Consider the following 21,776-nt stretch of genomic DNA (forward strand, 5'->3'; position numbering starts at 1 on the left):
TGCTCTTTGAAGCAACTGTTGGTTTTCTGACTTAAAAGTCTCAGCTACAGACTTAAACCCGAGTGGACCCTTAGATTTTGTTATTATTCTTTTCGTAGAACCATTTGTTTGCCTTATGTTCCTGCACTGCACTATTTTGACTGTTTCATCCAGCATTGCTTTTATGAATAAAAGGTATCATAGAAATAAGACTTTGCCTTTGTAAGCTATGATGTAAAAATTGCTCATTTCCCACACTGAAACATGCAGCAGTATCCCACAGGATTGGGAAAAAGCAGTAGACTAAGTGGTGTGGAATGGGATGATCTCCAGGTGTCTGGAAGGGAGCAGCAGGCTGTCCAACTTGCAGACAGTTTATAAAGGAGCCTGCAATTCTGTCTGTGTTCTCATGGAAGCAGGTGAGGTCATTGTGTCTGCCCACATGTCCTTGTAAAATCCAAAGTGCATAGCAGGGTATCCAGTTTACTTAATTGTCTCTTGGAAATTCTCCAGTTGTGTGGATGTTTTGTGCCCTCAGGAGATCCCGTTTCTGTATGATGTTTCTTCCTGGTACATCCTCTTCCCTATGGCGTGTGTTTTTTTCATTACAGTGAAGAAATACTTATTAACCTCAATCATGGCCAGTAGGCAAAAAGTTGTTTGCTTTACTGCAAAAGAAAGAGCACTGGTTGATAGCACCCTCCTAGTTAAAAAGAGCCTTCTTCCTAAAGGGACCAATCTCAGCAATTGTCAAAAATGTAAAGACTCTTTAAATCTTTCATTGTGAAACTACTGTAATGACTTTCTTTTGTCCAACATCTCTTCAAAATTGTTATGTAAAGAAACTGTAGTGAGTGGAACCTGCTGCTGTGTATTTTTCCTCCTGTAAGAGGCAGAAATAACATTAAGGGCTCCATGACAAAAGGAAAAAAAGGAGAAAAAAACCCAGATGGTGCTTTGTTGCTAAGCAACTTAAAGAAAGATGAAAGAAACCGCAGAGCTCTATTTAGGTCTTGTAAAAACTCAAGCAGTAAATACCCACTCCTTTGATCTTATTTAACCATGACAATGCCTTATTATCCTCTGTTGCTGAAAAGAAAAAGTAAGTTCTGGGGATAGATAAAAGAGGTAGTTACAATAGTCCTTGAAAGGTTAGAGGCAGCCTGTCAGTAAATAGTTGCTAAAAAAATCCAGTTATAGTTGCACTGTCCAGCTCAACTAGGATCAAATCTAATATTGTCTATTATATTTGTCCTTCTGCACCTTCCCCAGACCCACTTCTCCCTTTACATCTGAAGACACATAGTACAGCCATGCTCACTGCAGTTGTGGAACGTGGTGACGTCCCTGGGTGTCACATTGGTCTCTGTGCTCCCGGCCACCTGTAGATCGATAGCAATTTCAAATGCAGGTGCATTTATAATTCTCACTCTGGTCCATTGAAAAATAGGTAGGAAAGTGTTGGGGGTTGCAGTCTCCATTGCAGTGAACAATGCACTGCCAGTGTTTGCAGACAATTTATGTTGTGTGTAGTTAATCGCGGGCAGAATCAATTCTGTTTCATGAAGGTCTATATGCTGCAGCAGACATGCCTCTGATCATTCATTGAGCTAGTCAAAGATCACTTTAAAGAAAAAAATAAAATAAGAAGAAAGGGAGTATCTAGAAAGGTAAAGCCTTAATAACGTATGAAATAAATAGTTTGGGTAACAGCTTCTACTTTTATTTGACATAATTTTTAATAAATGAAAAAAAGAGGCAAGTTCTGAATAAAGGATACCGTGTCTTGAAATGGTTATAAAATTGCATAGTATATTTCATCTGCACTGAAGACAAATAACCTATGGATTTCTTTGATATGAGTTTGCATAATACTGCATTAATAGAGTTATCTCAGGCAAAAAGACATATTTGTTTTCCAGTGAAAAGTATGAATAAGAAAAACACGAGTAAGAGAACAAGTCAGATACTCTACTGAGATACAGTACTTATTTATGATAGATGGTATAAAACTCTCTCATGCACAATGATTTGTTGTATGATGTAGCAATCATTGAATTCCTTAATAATGGAAATAATTTATTTAAATTGCATACTTGGAATATAGTACCAGATTATAGAAATCTTGTCTGTCAAATCAGGCTTCAGAGTCCAGATAAATTAGTTGCAAGAGTTTTCACAACTACAGTTTTTGGCAAGGAAGTGCCAAGTCCATGTTTTCTTGATGTTTAGGATAACGTTGCAAACAAACAATGCAGGGAATAAAATGCAGTATATTCAACAACTTCAATTACAGGATTAGTAAATAATCTTGGTTATGTAATAGTGAATTATCTGTTTGAGTAGCAGTTGAGAACCTGTATCTGAAATGACATTAAAAATGCATGTATACCTTTTAATATCAAGATTCTTATTTTCTCAGTGTTGAAGACTTTGCATAGAAATCATTCTACTCAACTCACCAAGTGCATTTGTGATATACCATCATGTAAAGCCAAAATGAGTATTTTTTAATGTTCTACATCTCATTCTAAGACAAAATCTAAATGCAAATACCACATAGATTTTTTCATTGTAAGCTAATTTTTTAAAGATGTTTAACCTTTTTTTTTTTAATGGTAAGAGATAATGAGGGAATAGCATTTCAGTAAACCAGTATAAACTATCCCTTGAAAGGCTGTTTCATTGATTGAACAGAAAACATCAAAAAGACATGGTAAATAATTTACTTCCGTAAGAATTCAAGTGATAATGCTTGAAATAGAGGTTTGAAAAGAAATTTTTTTTTTAGCACGTGAAAATTTGAATGTTTAAGGTTTCATCTCTTAAAAGAAAAAAGATAAATTAAGAAAATACTGAGCAAAAGGAATACTTCTCTGGGAGAAGTACATATGACTTTGTCATGTGGCTGCAGGTACAAAGTCTTTGGCAGATGGGCTGCAATGTGGCTGTAAATACCAGAAATACATCCTGGAGTGATACCTTTAGGAACAGGGGCTCAAAGGAGCCAGACTGGTGCAGGCAATGAGGTGAACTTTCATTTAAATCTTGGCTAGTGTCATAAACTATGTGACAAATGGGTCTCCCATGAAATCTTGCCTACGTTTCAGAGGAATGTTAAGAAAACTGACTGGAGAATAGCTTGACATACTTGTATTGGTAAATGCAAAAGAGGGGAGGGAGGGGAAGGTAAATAATAATATTTATTCTTCAAAAACTCATTTTAGAAACCTAAAGTGGCAACTCCTTTTTGTCAGTGTCTTTTACTTTTTAAACTTCTGCCATTGTTCTACTTCTGACGTCTATGGTAGAGCTGTGTTAAGACTGTAACATTATATTAGTCCATCAAATCCTACAACTGTGTTAGATCATTTGAAATGGGTTGTAGGGTTAAGGCAATCTACCTGGGTTGTGAAACAAATTCTGGATTCCTTCATCCTTCTGTTGCGATTATTTGGCTAAGTTTTATTTATATCAATAAAAAACTACTCTGAGTTTACAATATTTCTGCTAAACAAGCTTTGGTATTTTGTTTCCTCCAAACTAAGAAAAGAAAAGAAAAAGAAAAGAAAAAAAAATTTGCCCTAAAAGATATTATACCCACTAAAAGTGTCTTATATGAATGAGTAATTTTGTTCGGCTTTTCTAGCGTACCAGGACCTATGAGCAAGATGAGCTGGATTATGTCGTGTCTCACATCAGCTTGAGAAATACAGTATTCTTTGTCTTTTCAGTGGATGGAGGTTGGTCTTGTTGGTCCTCTTGGTCAAAGTGCTCAGCAACGTGTGGAGGAGGGCATTACATGAGAACGCGCTCCTGCACCAACCCGGCGCCGGCGTACGGAGGGGATATCTGCCTTGGGCTGCACACTGAGGAGGCACTCTGCAACACACAGCCGTGTCCAGGTACAGCCACCCAGCCCAGCCACCTTCCTTCTCTGTGTGCCACAGAACGAGGCGTGCCCGCTTAGGCTACAGAATGTCCTTCATCTATTATTCAGAAGCAAATAATTCGTCTCCCTTATTAAGTGTGCAATCAGCTCCTACATGCTACAGTAAATCAAGAACTAGCAGAGTATATTCTATTGGACACTGCCTCCTTCCTCCCTCTTTAAAAATTAAAATCTAAGTTACTATATCTGAACCTGGATTAAATAAAATTATGTAATATTTGAAGTGGACCATGCAAATGGTTTATGAGACTTTTAATAAAAATATCACAAAGAAGTGCTTTTGTTACAACACCAGACATTCAAAGCAAGCAAATTGCCGAGGTTAATATTCAACATGTGTTATCACTAGGTCCTTCAAGAAGATAATATTTGCCTTGTTTTCATTTAAAGCACAAAGAAAACTTTCATGGTCTTTGTAAATTTTCTTCTTCAACTTTGTATGTTAAGGAGCAAAGATCTGATCTTTTTAAATGACCGTGGAGTGCTTAGTAGATTAAATGTCTCAGCACTCCTGCTAGTTGTATGATATTATGGATCATGTCTATTTCTGTAACTTTGACTCTGCCTTTTGACTCATATTAAAGGAAACTATTTTTCTTTAAATTAAGTTTAAGTGAGAAATTGAGATTAAAACTACATAAACTTCCATTTACTGCTTATTAGTGGATTATAGGCAACAGCAAAAGGAAAAAAGCTCTGATGCCACACTCTATTACTTGCTTCACTTAGAGCTCCTCCACTTCATAGCAAAAGTTTTCAGCTCATATAATGAGGCTGTGCATGCAAGGGCAAAAGCCTCATGAGTTTGAATGGATCATAATACTTGCTATGATTCTTTCCTTTTCTAGGCACTGCATGTCTTCCAGCAGAATAAAAGTACCTACTTTGTCAAAATTAAAGCAGATTAGGTTAAAAAAAAAACCTGATTAAAATAAAAAAAAAAAAAAAAAACACCCCCAAAAATTAAACAAAAACCAAGCATAGAAATCAGTTGATTCTTTGATTTTTTGAGACAAATAGTGTACATTTGTATGTAGAAGTTGCATAGCTGCCTTGAAATCCTTTGAGGTATCTTTGAAAGGTCAGAGCTGGAGTGTTCACTGTGCTAGTATTGCTATTTCTTTTGTGCATTTATTTTCTACCACCATTCATTTCCCTATAAATGACAGTTTGCAAACATTCATAAATAATGTCTTCATCTTATTTTGACCTGCCTGTGACCTAAATTTTGGAGCAGATGGAGAATGGAGGAGAAAGTTGGTTCCATCCATCTTGGTTCAAGAAAGTGGAAACCCTTATAAAACAATAATATTTCAGAGGCTTAAAATGTATTTTTCACATTCTGTAATATTTTATTGATATTTCAATCCCACTGAAATTTGCCATAGGTTTTTGAAAGAGCGCATCGTCCACTAGCTGTGAGAATGGCCCTTGCCTCATGTTTACAATATAGATTTCCAAACTGCCTTTTGCTGCCCTTATTTCACATGTATGAGTCAAAAATAACCACAGTGCTTCATATATCAAGTTTGGACAGGTGCCTGAATGCCTGCAGAGCCATTTTCTTGTGGTAAGGATCAGGTGAAGAGTGATTCATCCTTGTGCAGATCTGAAAGCACCATTGCTGATATTCACTGTTAGAGTGACATGCTCAATATAAGAGAATAGTAATGACACTTGGCATCTAAGAACAACCAACCAACACTGAAATGAATATGCATAAAATGGAAATGATTTATAACATTTCCTAAGTTGTGAAAAGAGCTAAGATTTTTTGGCATTTGAAATACTCCTTTTTTTCCCCCCCTCCAAACAAAACTAGCAGAAAACAAGACTTTCTGGAATCCTGATGCAAAGGATTTGTTGCGGATATAGAGATTTAATGGCAAATCCAACTGAAAGTATTCAAGTATGCACTTAAAAGAAAATAACAGGCTTGTGTCTGCAAAGCACATCAATTTTTCTCATCTTTCATTTTAAAAGCTCTATCATTGAGTTTGTAGTTTTTGTTTTAATTCACCCAAATGCAATCACAGCAATATGAAAGGAAGCACTGCAGGATTGATCAGTAGTGGCTGATTATCACTAAGTGTAATCAGTTGCAGTGGTGTCTGCAATATGTTGCATAAAACAGTATTCTATACCTTAAGTATTTATTGCTTCTGTAAGGTGAAAATACATTCTGTCCTTGGATTGGTAACTTACACATACAAATAATGGACAAAGCAGCTGAGCATTTAGAGATGGTGGTGTAATACTGCATGAAAGAAATTTAAATGTTACATTGATTAATCTGCTCTTTCTGCAGTGCCGCCTAAACCAAGCTATCTCTTAGGAACTGCTTTATCTTAACCTGGCTTCAAAGGCCAGCCAAGACTCTGTAGGAAGTAGATACAACATGTCATGATTAAGCCTTGCCATAGAGGTGAAAAGCAGTTCCAGGTTAAACACCTCTCCAGTCCACCCTCTCTTTTACATTTTCATGACTTGTGCACAGAACTGAGGAGCAAGTTGAGAGGAGTCTGCCTGAGGTGCAAGAGAGCCTCAGGTCCTTTGAAGATACAGAAATCAAAGGAATGAGGCAAGATAACTGTCAGCAGAAAAGCATGCAAAAGCTATGGGATCACCTTCCCAGTGATGGCACATTGACAATTTGAAGTCCTACATCTGTTAGTCTTACTTCTCTGCAGCTCCCAACAACCTCCTCACACCAAACCTGTGGTGTGAGGAGCCACCATAGCAGGGGTGACCCTCTGTTTCATGCCTGCACTGATGTCCCTGCTCTCCTCCTCTGTGATTCTGTGTGCCAGATGAAGCTGATCAGCCCGGCACCAGACACACAGACTCCCTGTCCTGTAGTGCCTGGGTGCACTGCAGGACTCACATGGCTTCTTTATGGGTCCCCTAAGGAGCAGGAGGAAACAATAACCTTGCCCAGCCACCCATATATGACTTAGCATGATCCCTGTGTACTCTGAAGTTCCTACTTCATCATGGAATGTAGCTTCTTCAGCAAAGGATCTGGCAGGTCAAAAGCTCGTTGGACAAGATGGGGCTGCAGAGTGCACCAGCCAACAAGATACATTTAGGATGCCCACAAGTATTTTGGCACCTGCTGCATATATCCCAATTATACCAGGACTGGACAAGAATCTTGGCTCTGGCTTAAGCATGCTCTCTGACATCAGTGAGAACTGGGTCAAGATTTGTAATGGGCAACATTCCTTTAAGCTTGAATGAGCAGGGCTTTATTGTTACTTAAGGTAAGGATCCATATACTTATTTTACTTAGACCCAGAAGCTGACACTGGATGTGCCACACTAAGTAAGCAGGAAGCCTCTCCATTTGCTTGACTCCCACCTCAGCTCTCCTACCCTCCTGAATTAGGATTGGACTACATTTTGGCATCTGCCTCTATGCTCCTAGTACCTGCTCTGCAAATGAGCCCCTCCCAGGACCTTTCCTGGGAAACAGAAAAGCCAAAGGACAGAGCTGAGTATTTCTGCTACTCACAATAACAAGATCTTACAAGCTGATTGAATCAAGGTATTTGTCCTGTTGTTCAAAGAAGGCCTCATCCAGACAGTTACTAATTGTTCATTAAATATCAATATCCTAGTTCTTACCTGACCTGCTAGGTAAATCTATTTAATAAGCAACATCCATTGCTTGGCATTTTTCAAGACTGCAGTCTCAAATATTCCTGCTGAAGTCTGTTAAATTTTAGAGGACTGAGAGTTTTAACTTCTTTCCCAAGGGGAAACAAGGGGAAAGTAATGAGTAAATGTGAACCTTGTATTCTGGAATTATACAAGGTATTGGAAGGGGCCCCAAAGAGTGTAAAATGTCCTTGACTTTCCACCTGATTAACAGTGTCGAAAACTTCACTGACTCACAAATTGTAACATTCTTCAATCTAACTTGAATCAAAATTAGAAAATACAGAGTTTTTAATTTGAAGCAATATTTAGATTTGTAAATTTGCTTCATATTGGCATAAAATCACTTAAAATTTTGACGTAGAAACAAGTTTGGTTTGGAATAGTAGTCAAAACCCATAAAAACCTATATTTGTGGGAAAACTGACAGAAGAAAGGGAGTTTACCTGAGCTCTGTCTTTCCTGTATTTGCCAAACTCAGAAGTCTCCTATGAAGGCAGGGCTTGGCCTTGAGTTGTAAGAATGCCGAGTGCAGTAAACTCACACCGTCTCATGGGAATGAGATCGATTCCCTTCATTTAAGGAAAGTATCTGAGATCACACAGGCATGAAATAAAAATATCTTAATCAAAGCTACATGAGAGGAGGAAGAAATATAGAAAAGAAATAGAAGGTGACAAACTGAATGGGGAAGAGAAGAATCTACAGCCAAGAAATTAACCTGAAACAGCAAAAGCTAAAAAAGAAAACTTTAAAAAATCTTCAAGATGCTTCTATTTTTGTGGTTAGATACACATACTGTTTCAGACTGGAATATGCACTCTTGTAGTTCTCATTGCTACTTGTCAGGCACTTAAAAAAATGCAGTGCCCTTGTCCACCCTAATGATTAGACTGGAATTAATTCCACAGCTATCACTCTTTCCGTCACCCCCACAGAAGCCTCCGGCTTCTCACTTCCACACGCAAAGACCATGGCAGAAGCCAAAACCACGAGACTTCTGTGGCAAATTTACCATCACACCCACATTTCGGAGATTTCTGCCAAAGCCAAACTGCCTTTGTTTTATCGGAATGAAGGAGCTGCCCTCTGCTATACGGTGGTAGCTGGGGAGTCCTTTCTGTCCTAACTCAGGAATACAGGCTATTTCTCTCTCTCTCTCTCACTCAGTGCACTTGATCTCCTTACTCACAGTGTCTCCTTGTGTGTCCCTCTCTGCCTGCTGCAGACAGCTGGTCCGAGTGGTCCGAGTGGTCTGACTGCGACTCGTCCGGCTCCCAGACGCGCGCTCGGCAGTGCATCGTTCTGTTTCCTGTGGGCACCCAGTGCACGGGCAACGCCTCCGAGAGCCGAGCCTGTGCTGTGGACTCCAACGTTATACCAGGTGAGATCTGCCACCTCCTTGAAGGATTTGGGAAATCTCTCAAGGTTTCAGGACCGAGGCATAGCACTGCTCCGGACTGCACTGTTCAGATCCATGAGCTGAAGCAGAACTTGCCTTTAGTCAGCACCAGGATGTTGGTCTACTGTGCAGAGATAATGTTGTTGGATCTGGTGTCTACATAAAAATCTGTCCCATGGCACCCAGTGCTGTGGAGCTGTCCCTACTGTCATTGCCTGGGACTTTGGTTAGTCACTGTCACAGCATTCTGTAGGTGTCTCCCATTGTACTCCACATGAATACACACAGCAAGCAGAAGTAGTTTGCTTTTTATTTTAAGTGTTTTTGAGGCTAGGATTATTAAAGAAACGTTGCTGTCGGATTTTTGGTTTGCCTGTACAAAATGGGTGCTGTGGTTGTTAATCTGGAAATAATTTCAGAGTCCCTTGCATTCATAACTGCTCAGAAAGGTAAATACTTTTAGCTTTGCCTCCAGTCCTTATCTCCCATGACTGCTAAGTACCTGATGGATAGTCACGTTATGTATTATTCTATAGTATTTGTGGAAACTCATGACTGTGCTTTTGTTGTTAAATCACAGGAGTCATTTAAATCCACACAACAGTATGGGTGGTCACAATGTACTGCTGTTAACAGTCAGCTTTCTCCCTGTGTACATTAAAAAAAGCTAGAGGTCTTTTCACAGAGAGAAAAATTTACATTTTAATGTATCATTTGAAATCTAGCTGTTTGTTCAGTGACGCAACTTTTTCTTTGTGTGACTATGCAGTAAACTATAGTACAATGTAACAAAGACATCAGCAACGTTAAACTCTGTTTTTATGGATGGTGCATAATGCTTTAACTCCCAAATAGTATTTTCCTCTAAAACCAATGTGAAAAATTTCAGTATGAAAGCAAAAACTTCCACATTGTCTTTTCTCTTTTCTAAAGCTTTTGAAGTTCTATTAATATTCACATTCTGTGAATCTGCATCTTAATCCAGTATAAACTCTATATCTTGTTTTGGAAGGTAGACATTTTCAGAATCTGAAACAAACTACCACGTCTCTTGCCCTTCTGGTTTGTTTGCTGCTCCTCCTTACATTACCAGTAACACAGCAGATAAGGTCATGCCAATTACTCCCACCTAGGGAATCGAGATTTAGTTCACTTGGCTTGCTTTTTCTCATCCAGGTCTTCTAACTGAGGAGTTTCCTCCCTAACTCTTGGCTGAAAAGACTAATCCCTGCAGAAGTGGCAACTGGGCACACAGTATTAGCCCATTTCTGTATCTTTTCCCTCACTTCATTTGTTGCTTGGAAAGACGTTATCAAAGAACTTAAAATTCTGCTTTTTTGAAATCCAGGTATACTGTGTCAGCCACCCCACTTGTATACAGTTGAACCTTGACACTTTCAGAGAGGTTCAAGAGACTGATTTGTAAGGCAGAACTTTCCTTCATAGAAACTGTGGTCTGGAAGTAAGGAGTGGAAAAGCTTGATTGCCAACAGATTTTATTCTGTATTTTCAGAGTAAAAATGATAAGGACACAGGCTGGAATTACTTTTTTTTTTGTTTATAAGTGAGAGCTATGAAACTGACAGTCATCTCTTTTGAAGATGTATAAATTCCCACTTTTCACATTAGTGCTAGACGAGACTTGTAGAAGTAATGAGCACATTTGAGCACAAGGTAATTAAACTGTAGTTAATTTTACTTCAGTAAATCAACTCTTTCTCCACAAGCCTAAACGCCACAAAGAATGTTTCCATGTGCATTTCATCCTTTTCATTCCGGAGATGTTTTGAGGCAAGAATTAAAAATAAGTTGCTGCCTTTGCTTCGGAAACTAAAGAACCTGAAGATATCATGGGTCCTTTCTATTAATTCTACCACATAGAAAAAATATTTTTTACCTTGAATTTGAAGTGGATGTAATAGAATGAAGTTTTAAATCCTTGCTGTGCTAATCTAACTAGAAGTTCTCTGTAATATTTTTTTCTCCTTGGCCTAAGTAGTTTATTTATTTTTCTAGAAATATCTGTGGCACGATCCAGCAGCATAGAAGAGAAACGATGTGGCGGTAAGCTTTTCAGCTGGAGATGTCTTTTAAATGCTGAAATATTGATTCTCCATTATTTGCTTTTGTTTCACCTTTTGCACTCCCTTAGTATTATTCTACCTTCTAAATGCTGCATTCTCATTATTTACACTTTTACAGAAAAAAGTAGTTACTTGTACAGGAAAATGTAGTTACTATAGGATTTCTCATTAAATAGCCATCTGTCATTAGTGACCTTTGAGAGTAGAGCATGCATTATTAGATGTTTTTATTTTCTTCTTTGTCAGTGTGGCAGTCACCCTTGTACTCAAAAAGAAATATCTATAATAATCCAGTTATCAGAAGGCCAAAATTTGTAAATTTGTTGCTCTGCCTTTTTAAGGATAATAAGTCCACAAACCTCTTTTAGTCTCCAAATAAACAGCAGAAAAACAGCCTGCTAACAAATTTAATAGGCCAGACACTATGTGGGACTCATTTTCAGCTTCATTGCCAGAGAAAGAACTAAAAAGTAAATAAAAGATTCCATCCTAGAGACTTGCGATGCTAGAAAAAGAGATCTTGAAAGGAAAAGCTTTTAAAGCCACTAAACAATGAGAAGAAGGAGGAAAATGAACTTTTTTTTTTTTCTCTGCTGAGCTATCGTGCCTAGTCTGTGTCATTATGGTAATAGCTCTGGCCCATTCTAGTATTCTTCCATGCACAGATAAGCTGCATTTTTAACCTAATAAAGGACAACGGAAATGCAGAGGTTATGCAAGGGTACTTGTGTGTATGGTAACTTGTTATGGGAGCAAAGATAATGTCATTTGAATTTTTTCTGCTAATGAGCAGTGGTACTCTGAAAACATTTTGCCAAGTTCTACAGCACTGGGAAGCACTCATAAAGGTGTAAAAGGATGTTTTAGTGATAGATTGATATATTGACACAGTCATCTGAGTCACCTAGTTTGTGTTTCTAAGTACTCAATAGGCATGTAAAGGTTCTACCTCAGGTTTCTTAAAAATGAGACCCATATACTGGCCCATTTTTCTGCATTATGATACAGAAAAAAGAAAAAGATCTAAGAGATGTTTTTGAGACTAGCACCAGTTTAAAATCCTTCATTTGTACATTTAGGCAACAACAAACAAATTTTCAGTCATGCTAAGGATGAAATTTCCAACATGAGCTTCTCAGTGATGCTTCTTCCCTAAATCAAAAAGCACAGTTCAAAATAACAGTGGAAAGCAGTGCAATTTGTTTATTTTGAGCTAATCCTACTGGTGCCATATCTGATCTGGTCTCTTTGGTCAGCAACAACAGGGGATGATTGTGCTTTAGGTTCCCTCCTACAGTTTCATGCAGCAATTGGCTTCCTCTCAGTTTAAATCCCTGTGTAGGTGGAGAGGGTTTCCCATGGTCTGATGCTATTGTACCTTTGAAGAGCAGAGCAGATAGGAGGGTGCTGGGCTCCAAGTTGTTGACTTTGCACTCTCTGGCTTCTATGCTTAAAGGTGTATTGAGATTCAGGCAGTCCATCTCTTGCCACTACCTATTTCCCCCTAGAATGCTACCATTTCTTCCTCACTCCCTCTTAAATAAAGAAAAAATGCTAAGAGCTGGAGAAGGGAACAAACTGGCCAAGATACAAAAAGAATGGTAACCAGCAAGAATCAAAGCAGGGATGGAAAAATATTTGCTGCTGCTGCTGGGACATGCATCCAATAAAATGGATATTGAATATGTTTATGGAAAGCAGGAATGGAGTTCAAGGATATCAGGATTTTGTCAACAAGTCACAATGTGTAAGTGCCCCAAGTCACTATGTGTAAGAGAAAGAACTGGAATAGCAGCACAGGAGGTGATAGTGTAGTTCACTGGGTAAAAAAAAGCTGTTTATGTACACTATATACATAATTTCTATATAACAAGGCAGTGTTATACAGTCTGAAAAAAACCCCTGATAAACTATTCAAACATACGGAATGCAATTAATTTTTCTTTTATTTGTGTTCTTAACTTGTTTAAGCATCTTTCAACAATCTCTACTTACAGAGATATATGGGTAGCTAAGATTCTTATAGTAGTCCCTTCAGGGAGGTAAAATGAATTTACCACTGTAGGGATAAACCATTTTAATTGAGATGTTTCAGAGAAACACATGAAAATTCCCTTATCCTTATTTGAATCAAACACTTGTCCACATTTTCCCCCGAGCTGAAGCTTTTACTGCTGCTGCCTTAAAATTAAGATTGCCTTCTTCTCTCCGCTCTGCAGAGTTCAACATGTTCCACATGATCGCAGTGGGATTAAGTAGCTCGATCCTTGGTTGCCTTCTCACCCTGCTTGTTTACACGTACTGCCAGCGCTACCAGCAGCAGTCCCACGACGCCACTGTCATCCACCCGGTGTCACCCGCCCCGCTCAACACCAGCATCACCAACCACATCAACAAACTGGACAAATACGACTCCGTGGAAGCCATCAAGGTGAGCAGAGGGCTGGGAGCTACTCTGTACACCTAGACAACGTTTCCCCTGTGTCAAAAGAATTCTCCTTGCTACTTTTCCGCAGCGGCATTCGAGCTCAACTTATGCTGACTATTAATGACAAAAATAGATTTCACTTCAGATGTTGTAATTGCAGATCCTTATCAATCCCTGTTAGGAAGGAAGCTGGATTTTGCATGTGTGTATAATTTATACAGCAGGTTTTTCTGGAAAGAAAGCAAATCACTCAAGTTGTTTTGTGGGATTTTTTTTCCCAATTGTGTTCCCTAGTGGCTTGTTCAAGAAGTAAATAGGGCCATTCACCATGGCATCTACTGAAGAAAATCCTTTGGCCTTGATGATCCAGTCTCAAGTGCCCTGTTTATCTACCTGCACTATGCCTCTATATGGGAGATGTATTGGTGAATATATTCTGGGTCAGACTCTCAATTGATGTTTATAGCCAAACTATGTGAAAAAGCAGTACAAATACACTGAGAGTCTATAATGCTATGTATACTATCCCATCATTATTCCAAAATTGCTGTTTTCTTTTTGTGACCTTTTAAAATAACTCCACTTTTCAGATCCACTGAATTAAGGAAGGATGTGCATTCTGAAAATACCTAGTTCAGTTTCTTGAGATTACAAAGTTTATTCATGCAGCTGCAAAGCTTTTTTGCAAATGAGGATTTTTCTTTAATCCTACCTGGATAATCCAGTTCTTAATTTCTGCATTTTTCTTTCTAATTAAAGACATTTTAATGAAAATCATTAGAAACAGCAAGAAAAGTCTGGATCTTCTAGTCAGCAGTGAAATATGAACCTAATTTAAAGCTTTTTCAAATTCCACATAATCTCCCTAGATAGCTACAGAAACAACAACAACAAAAAAAAAAAATAAAAACACCCAAAAAAACCTTTGAAAATTCATATTCTAAATACCCATATTACTTTTTTAAAAAACAGGATTTATGCTCTTAAGGCCTTCAGACATTTCTGCCACCTGAAAATCAGGGAATTAAGACAGTAAAGAGAAAATAATACTTATTCAGTAAAAAAATAGTAAGTGGCTCATTCTAATAGGAAGAACTGCATATATATGTTTTAAAAATATTAATATAATCATAAAATTAGTTCTTTAATATTTGGGGAAAATGTCTGGCTTTATTAAGTAGAATTGTTTTCTGTAGGAATATTATTACATAAGAAGATACTTTTTGCAAGTGCAAGTTTCTGTAAATGTACAGGTATTTCTCAATGAATTTTTGACTGGCTTACTATACATAGATATTTGCCACAAAAATTGCCTTGGTGATAGAGTACTTAGTGGTTACCTTTCCTATGTCCTTTTCATTTTCTGATTTCTTTATTTTTTTCTTTCTCTTACCAGGCATTTAACAAAAACAACCTGATTCTAGAGGAGAGAAACAAATACTTCAATCCGCATCTTACTGCAAAGACTTATTCTAATACCTATTTTACAGATTTCAATAATTATGATGAGTACTAATGGGCTTGTGTATTTTTTGGCCTTCTGTAACTCCCCAGTCCCCAAGGCCTGTGCTACTCAAGTGCTCATGTGATTGAGGCTTCAGAGATGAAGTTCAGAGACATTTCAAGCACGATCCAAGCCATCAATGTCCCATTGCTGCCAAAAGCCCAAACCGCCTGTTTGTGACATGATGTTTTCTTTGCAGAATGCAAGGTTGGCCTTCAGTGTCAAGGGCAGCTGTAGCCCCTCAATGTTGCTGGACCACTCATGAGGATTGCATTGCTTCACTCAGTTTCATAAACTTTCACTTATACTTCTTTAACAAGTGACTAAGTAATTCTGGAGTTTTAAAAAGAAATAATAATGTTACCCCTTAAACCTGTGCCAGGAGTACAAATCCAATTTTCTTTTTAGGCATCGTCTTTTATTTCCTTGGGGTTTAAAAAGGGAGCTTTGCTGTTAGCCCTGAAGCAGTCTCCTGAAGCTCACACTGCCAAAAAGAGCTCACACGGTGCTGGGGATGACAAAAAGAAATGTGGTGGTTTAGTGATCCTCTGCAGCAGCTCTGGGCTCTGTAGGCTGATCCTCCTGGGCTGTAAATCACTCTGACTGCAGTTCAGCTGCTCAGAGTGCAGAGAAGTTCTAAGGCAGTACCAAGGGATACAATCTTGTAATTAACCTGGACACTCCAGGGTCAGTGGTTTCCACTTGCAAGCCAAGCCCAGTCACATAAAGCCTTCACCTTGCTCAGTTTAATTTTTGTGAGGGTGTGGAAGGGCTTGTCCCACAAGGAGGCTGAGGGAGGTGGGCAGATGGGAGAGGCAGGCTGGGAGGGTTTTCTCTGTGTCTCTAATAAACCAGCCTTGCTGCAGCTCGCAGGTCTGTTGTGGCATTCCACAGGCTTCCTCTCCCTGCTGCATGCCCATGGGACACACTTGTCCGTGATGGCTGTGGCACTTGCCACCAGGCTGGGCACAGAACGTGCACCTGCACCCTGTACTGTGTGCCATCTCTGGCTCTTGGGGGTATGTAGGCATAATCATAGGTCTGCTTCTTTCTTTCCAGCTTTTACTTTATATGCACGTGTCCAACAAACAAAGCTGGCTCAGAGAATATGTATACATTTGCAAAGGGCTGTCTCACCTTGGTGTCACGTCTGACCTGCACCAGTCAGCCCCTATAGGAACATTCTTACGGTGTTTCAAGTGATGATCTTGTTGGACTTCATTGATGTAAATATTTAAAATACTATTTGAGTTTTAAGTTATCAGTTTTAATTCCTTTTGTAGTGGTAGATGAGGAAACGCAAAGTTTTATAGCATTTTTCTTTGTCTGTTTTCACATGCATTCATGCCATTTTTATTTTTGTATCTGAAATTCCATATGTATAACTAAAAAAAAAATTTCAGGGATTTGAGTCAGATTTTACAGAGTATATAGCAGCAAGGAAGCATTTGCTATTCTCAGAAGCTTGTGAGAAGAAAGTGAATATTAAGGATTAAAGAACTGGGCTTTCATTTTCTTGCTAAAAGCAAAGACCATCACGCTAGAATACTAGGGAGGTATGCAAGGAGAAGCAGAATGGAGATGTTTCCATTCTGTTTAGAGCCCTTGATAATTAGGTTATGGAATGATAGACAAATAGAGAAAAACATGTCTAGGTTATGACGATTCACAACTATGTATGAAAGAAAATCAAAAAGAATCAATAAACATTTCCATAGCAATGGTAAATACTGTATCTACTCATGGCAGTGAGCTATATTTTTGAACGGGGATAGATCTGAATGTAGCACTATGCTTCCAATCTGTTCTACAGCAAAATGAAAATATTCAAAGTGGTCTTTAAAATGCTATGCAGTAAAATGAACACACATTTACCATCTATGAAAGTAATTAAGATCAGCCGCCTATTTTTTTCCAGCTGAATACTTCTCCCTATTACTAACTCAGTCAAATGAATGCACCTCACCTTCACAGCAGCTCATCTCCAGAAAGTATAATAATGCTAGGTCTCTATAATTTGTGATTTTTCACTGTACATTAGATTTGGTTTTCCAGGAATAAATTAGCTGATTGCCCTGCGTAAGAGAAAATTTTCTTTGCAAGAAATAGAGAGGAGAAAAGCTCTCCAAATCATAACCAGTATGGTATTTGAATTACTGTGTTCATGCCAAAATATACATTTTATATTTAAATAAGATTAAAAGAAATATATTGTTGCTACTACCAGGAAAAAGCAGCACATGTACATACACACATTTGAGCAGCATTGTTCCTTTCTGCCCCTGTACTAAGAGCACATTAGTCCGACTTCTGGATTTTATATTTAGACTATTAGTTTTGAGACCAATATCTTTAAAATATTTGAACTAGGTATTTTTATTTTACCTTTTTGAATTACAATTACTGAAATTATCTTTTTTTTTCCTAAGTCTTCAGTAGTTTGAGGCACGCCTATCTTTATAGTGATCTATTTTTCATTTTTTCATGGATAAATACATATGTTAGATATGTGTTATATATGTGGTAATAAGACCCTAGGTTAAGTCTGCATGATCATAGGTAGAAGTCCATTTAGCAGATGCTCAGTCTGTTCACACTTCCCTCTCCTAAAGGAGTATTTCAGGTGTTCCAGATCTTTGAGCAGCTCCCACGCCAACATGTCAGAAAATGTTTCTTTTAATTATTTTTCTTTGTCATTTAGCTTTCTAAATTTAATTGTTCTCTATCACAGGTAGAAATATATTCAAAACTCTATCTGAAGCAGCAGGGTAAACATGGAAATTTCACAGCACTTAAATGAGAAAAGCTTGATGGCAAGTTCTCCTTGTCAAGCTGGGTTGTGAGACAACACGTTTTAAAGCCTTTAGTTATTTGAGTCAGGTAATTTTAAAGGACTCCAGATGCATTGACTGTATCACCTTCTGAATTCTAGGTAGCTGCCCAGGTAGTTTAGTACAGCTTTTCCTACTACATGGAGCAAAGCAAAGTGCAGTATCTGTTAATTTTTAACTTTATTTAGCATTTTTTCTAAAATAGGCTGCAAAGCTGAAAAAGCAGATTTCATAGAATTGTTTAGGTTGGAAGATGTCTAAGATCGAGTCCAACATTTAACCTAGCACTGCCAAGTTGCCTATTAAATGATGTCCATTTTTTCTTGAAAGCACTTACTTTTCTTTCTGTCAAAAATATAACAAGTGGGCATTTCCTGCAAACCTTGTTTAAGCCAAGAGAGCTTTCAAATTTTCTCAAGGATAAAATTTGGTTATGAAAGCATTGTTTTATTCTTTGAAAGGGAAAATCAAGACCCTTGCTCGTTAAATGCTATGCTTAAATGTCCTTCATCCTTTTGCTTGGATAAAGTGATCTATTTTGGATAAATAATTATATTACCTCTGATGCCATTAGTTAATATTGCTAAACATGTTTACACTGGTTGCATAAATTTAAAAATGCTTTTCTATTTTGAATACAAGCAGTTTGGCAGATAAATGCAAATTCTCTAAGTAAAGCTGTTTCCATGTAGCCCTGCTGCATGGAGTGAGGAGGAAGCAAGAATGCCAGTCACGGTATATACACTCATTGGCCAACTCAAAGTACACTATGCCCGAGTACACGTTTTTGTGCTTTTTTTTAATGAATCATAACATATATTCCTTGGTTGCTTAGAAAATGGACTCCTGTGCTTGCAGGTATATCTTGGACGCTGATTTGAGTCTGATGATCTTTATGGCCTTTTTAAGTTACTCTGTGTAGAAGCTGTTCCAGCTGTTTGCAGTCACCTGATGTTGAAGCAGTGTGGTTTGGCTAAAACTAATTGAGAGATTTTTTTACTAGGATTAGGAATTTCATGAGAGAGTAGAAGAAAGAATGGGGCTTAAATGGCTTTGATTTCCAGGCTATTAAGCAGTACTGATTAAAGTCTCACATGGATGTAGGATACTGTGCATTTAGTTAGCTCTACCAGAGATCCACACCAGACTGGGAAAATACCACGCCAGCATACAAATAACATAAGTGTTTCAGCTACTGAACCACTTATGTTAGTGAAGAAATTTCTCAGAGCATCAGACCATATGGCTGTTCAAACCAGAAAAGAATGTAAGAGGTCCCAGATGTAAGTAAAATGTTAATAGGATTAAATGTTTCAGTATTTTTTTTTCCTCATAATTATAGAATGAATATATTCACTTCTTTAAATGTGGGACCAGTTTTAATAAAATCGGCGCAACATGAGCACATTCCTAATGTTGATTGTATGCATAATGGCTTTGCTGTATGAGATCAATTCTGTAAACAGTTTGGTCCAAGCTTATCTTGCTCTGCTTGAAGCATCTGGCCAATTTTAACTGTACCTGCCACCAGCATAATCTGTGTCTCATCTAGGAAAACATACTTAAATGGGCAGAGTTACATCCTGATGAGGGCTTGTGTGTCTCCACCAACACTGCAGTGAGCCTAGAGATATATACTTCTAATTTTCAGTGTCATTTCCATGCCTAGGTTGGCATAAGCTGGGCTCTTGAGTATAATTTTACTCATCACGTAAGTAACCACACCGAGATCAATGGTATAGATGTAACAAGTTACTTTTTTTTTATGTGTTTACAGAATTGAGCCCAAAATGTATTGCTATTGCTTCTGCACAAATCCATGCACAGTACAAGATGACTTCAATAGTAAAAAAAACCAGATTCATTTAAAATTTTTCACAAGCAAATCTGCATCTTGATATCAGGGAATATCTGTTCATTGTGTGGGGTATTTGAATTCATTCCTTTCTTTGCTAAATAAATGAATGATAAAACGAGATACTGCTTGACTTCATTTAAAAGCCATTCTTCCAAATAAAGAAGGATTGTGGGATCTGTGGACATTTTCCCTTTCTTCTGTCTGCTCTTCTCCACAAAGATGAACCCGTGTGTGGCTGAAATAGCCTTTAGCTAGATTGTTCTGTGTCACTAAATGAATGCTTTGCATTGTGTTGCCATGCGACAACATTCTCTAACTGGGATGGTACAAAGAGGGAAATATGCAAACCTGGGAGGTTTGGCAACAATTTCAGCCCCAGCAGAAGCAAGGGTAGGCAGAAGTGAAAACAAAAATGTAGAAGAATGTGACTGGAGGCTTGGAAAACTTGTCAATAAACTCATAGGAAAGCAGAGGCTTTTTGGGAACTGCCAAGGGTGAGGCTTTCCAGATTGTAAGCTCCTGGATAATCAAGCCTACTAGTAGCTCAAGAAAAAGTAGTCTGATGGCAACAAGTATTTGTGCAAAGTTGTGATTGTTACTCAGAATGGGGTGAGAAATTAACTGGTGACACTGCCAGTATCAGGTCAACTGGGGGGGTGGAAATGCTCACAAGCAGGGAGTGCCACCATACAGGTGTCTTTTTGACAATATCCTTCTTTTTGGCAGGAAGGATAAGGCAAGAGAAGGTCTGTAGATCTGGTGCTGCACTTGTGGATTTTGGACTAGCTCCAGGCTAGCCTCACAAGCTGAACACCCACAGCCAGTTAGAGTGTGTACCCCTCTAGTTTCCCCCCATTTACTAAAGAAAAAAATGCACCATGGAGATGGCACACTCTTAGACTACTTCATGGTGCAAGTTAAAGCACACTGAGAAGTGTACAGGGAACTGATAAACCTTCTGTTCCCTGTTGGTTTTTTGGATCCAGGATGGATATTTTCTCATATACTTTTCCCCTTGCCTTTTCTGCTTGCGGGAAATTGATCACAACTTCTACCTTGCTGAGTATTTATCAATTTGAAGGAGAGATTTTATGCCAGTAGTGAGGTCTGCTAAAATTTTTTACTGTAAAACTGACACCAAGGGCTGTGTGAAAACTGCTATAGTGATACCAAGTCTGTCTGTCTGTAATTGGTTTTAAACTGAAGGTACTATAGCAATTCCATAACTGTAATGATCATCTGAGCAGAGATGGTAATTTTCAGAAAAAGATTCAGTGTAACTTCCAGCATTCTCATAATCCAATCCTAGAGGCTGAGAACGCATAAGAAAGGTGTTATTTGCACTTGGGTTTTGTTATTTTTTCCCAAGTATTCATCCACAAACCTCATCCAACAGTAGATCTGGATTTGAAAAAATCATGGAAGGTAATTAACAATAACAAAGTAGTTTTGTTCACCACAATATAAGAAAGACATTAAACTACTAGAGAGAATCCAAAGGGGGGCGAAAAAGATAATGAAGGGCCTTGAGGGGAAGCTGAATGAGGAGTGGCCGAGGTAAATTTTTTTTGTTCAGCCTGGAGAAGAGACTGAGGGGAGACCTCACTGCAGTCACAGCTTCCTCATGAGGGGAAGAGGAGGGGCAGGCACTGATCTCTGCTCTGTGCTGACCAGGGACAGGACCCCAGGGAATGGGCTGAAATTGAGTCAGGGAAGATTTAGACTGGATATGAGGAAAATGTTTTTCACCCAGAGGCTGAGCACTGGAACAGGCTCCCCAGGGATGTGGTCACAGCAGCAAGACTGACAGAGTCGAGAAGCTTTTGGACAGCACTGTCAGGGACATGGTGTGATGCTTGGGGTGTCCTGCACAGAGCCAGAATTTGGACTTTGATAATCCTTATGAATCCCTTCCACCTCAGCATATTCTGTGTTTCTGTGTGGTTCTCTAATATATTCCAAGATTCAACAACTATATTTCCTAATCCACTAAACTCATGATTTTGAATGAATTCTTACTTTTGTTAGCTACAGCAGTAGACATTGACTGAAAGTGAAAGAAATATAAGATTTCAAAT

The 21,776-nt window shown here is 38.4% G+C and overlaps 1 protein-coding gene across 3 annotated transcripts in view; it reads left to right on the top strand.

Moving 5' to 3' along the window:
* SEMA5A (semaphorin 5A) overlaps positions 1–19,816 on the top strand; it is a 411,339-nt gene extending 391,523 nt beyond the window's left edge. For all 3 annotated transcript variants that reach the window (XM_088171122.1, XM_088171116.1, XM_088171133.1), the window contains exons 19-23: positions 3,714–3,884; positions 8,820–8,975; positions 11,010–11,057; positions 13,297–13,508; positions 14,902–19,816. In XM_088171122.1, the coding sequence (XP_088027248.1) occupies positions 3,714–3,884; positions 8,820–8,975; positions 11,010–11,057; positions 13,297–13,508; positions 14,902–15,021 (707 nt within the window). In that variant the 3' untranslated portion in view covers positions 15,022–19,816. The remainder of the gene's footprint in view (positions 1–3,713; positions 3,885–8,819; positions 8,976–11,009; positions 11,058–13,296; positions 13,509–14,901) is intronic.
* Positions 19,817–21,776: the final 1,960 nt, after the last annotated feature.

Source organism: Sturnus vulgaris, chromosome 1, assembly GCF_052056855.1.
Source record: "Sturnus vulgaris isolate bStuVul1 chromosome 1, bStuVul1.hap1, whole genome shotgun sequence".
Lineage (NCBI taxonomy): Eukaryota > Metazoa > Chordata > Aves > Passeriformes > Sturnidae > Sturnus > Sturnus vulgaris.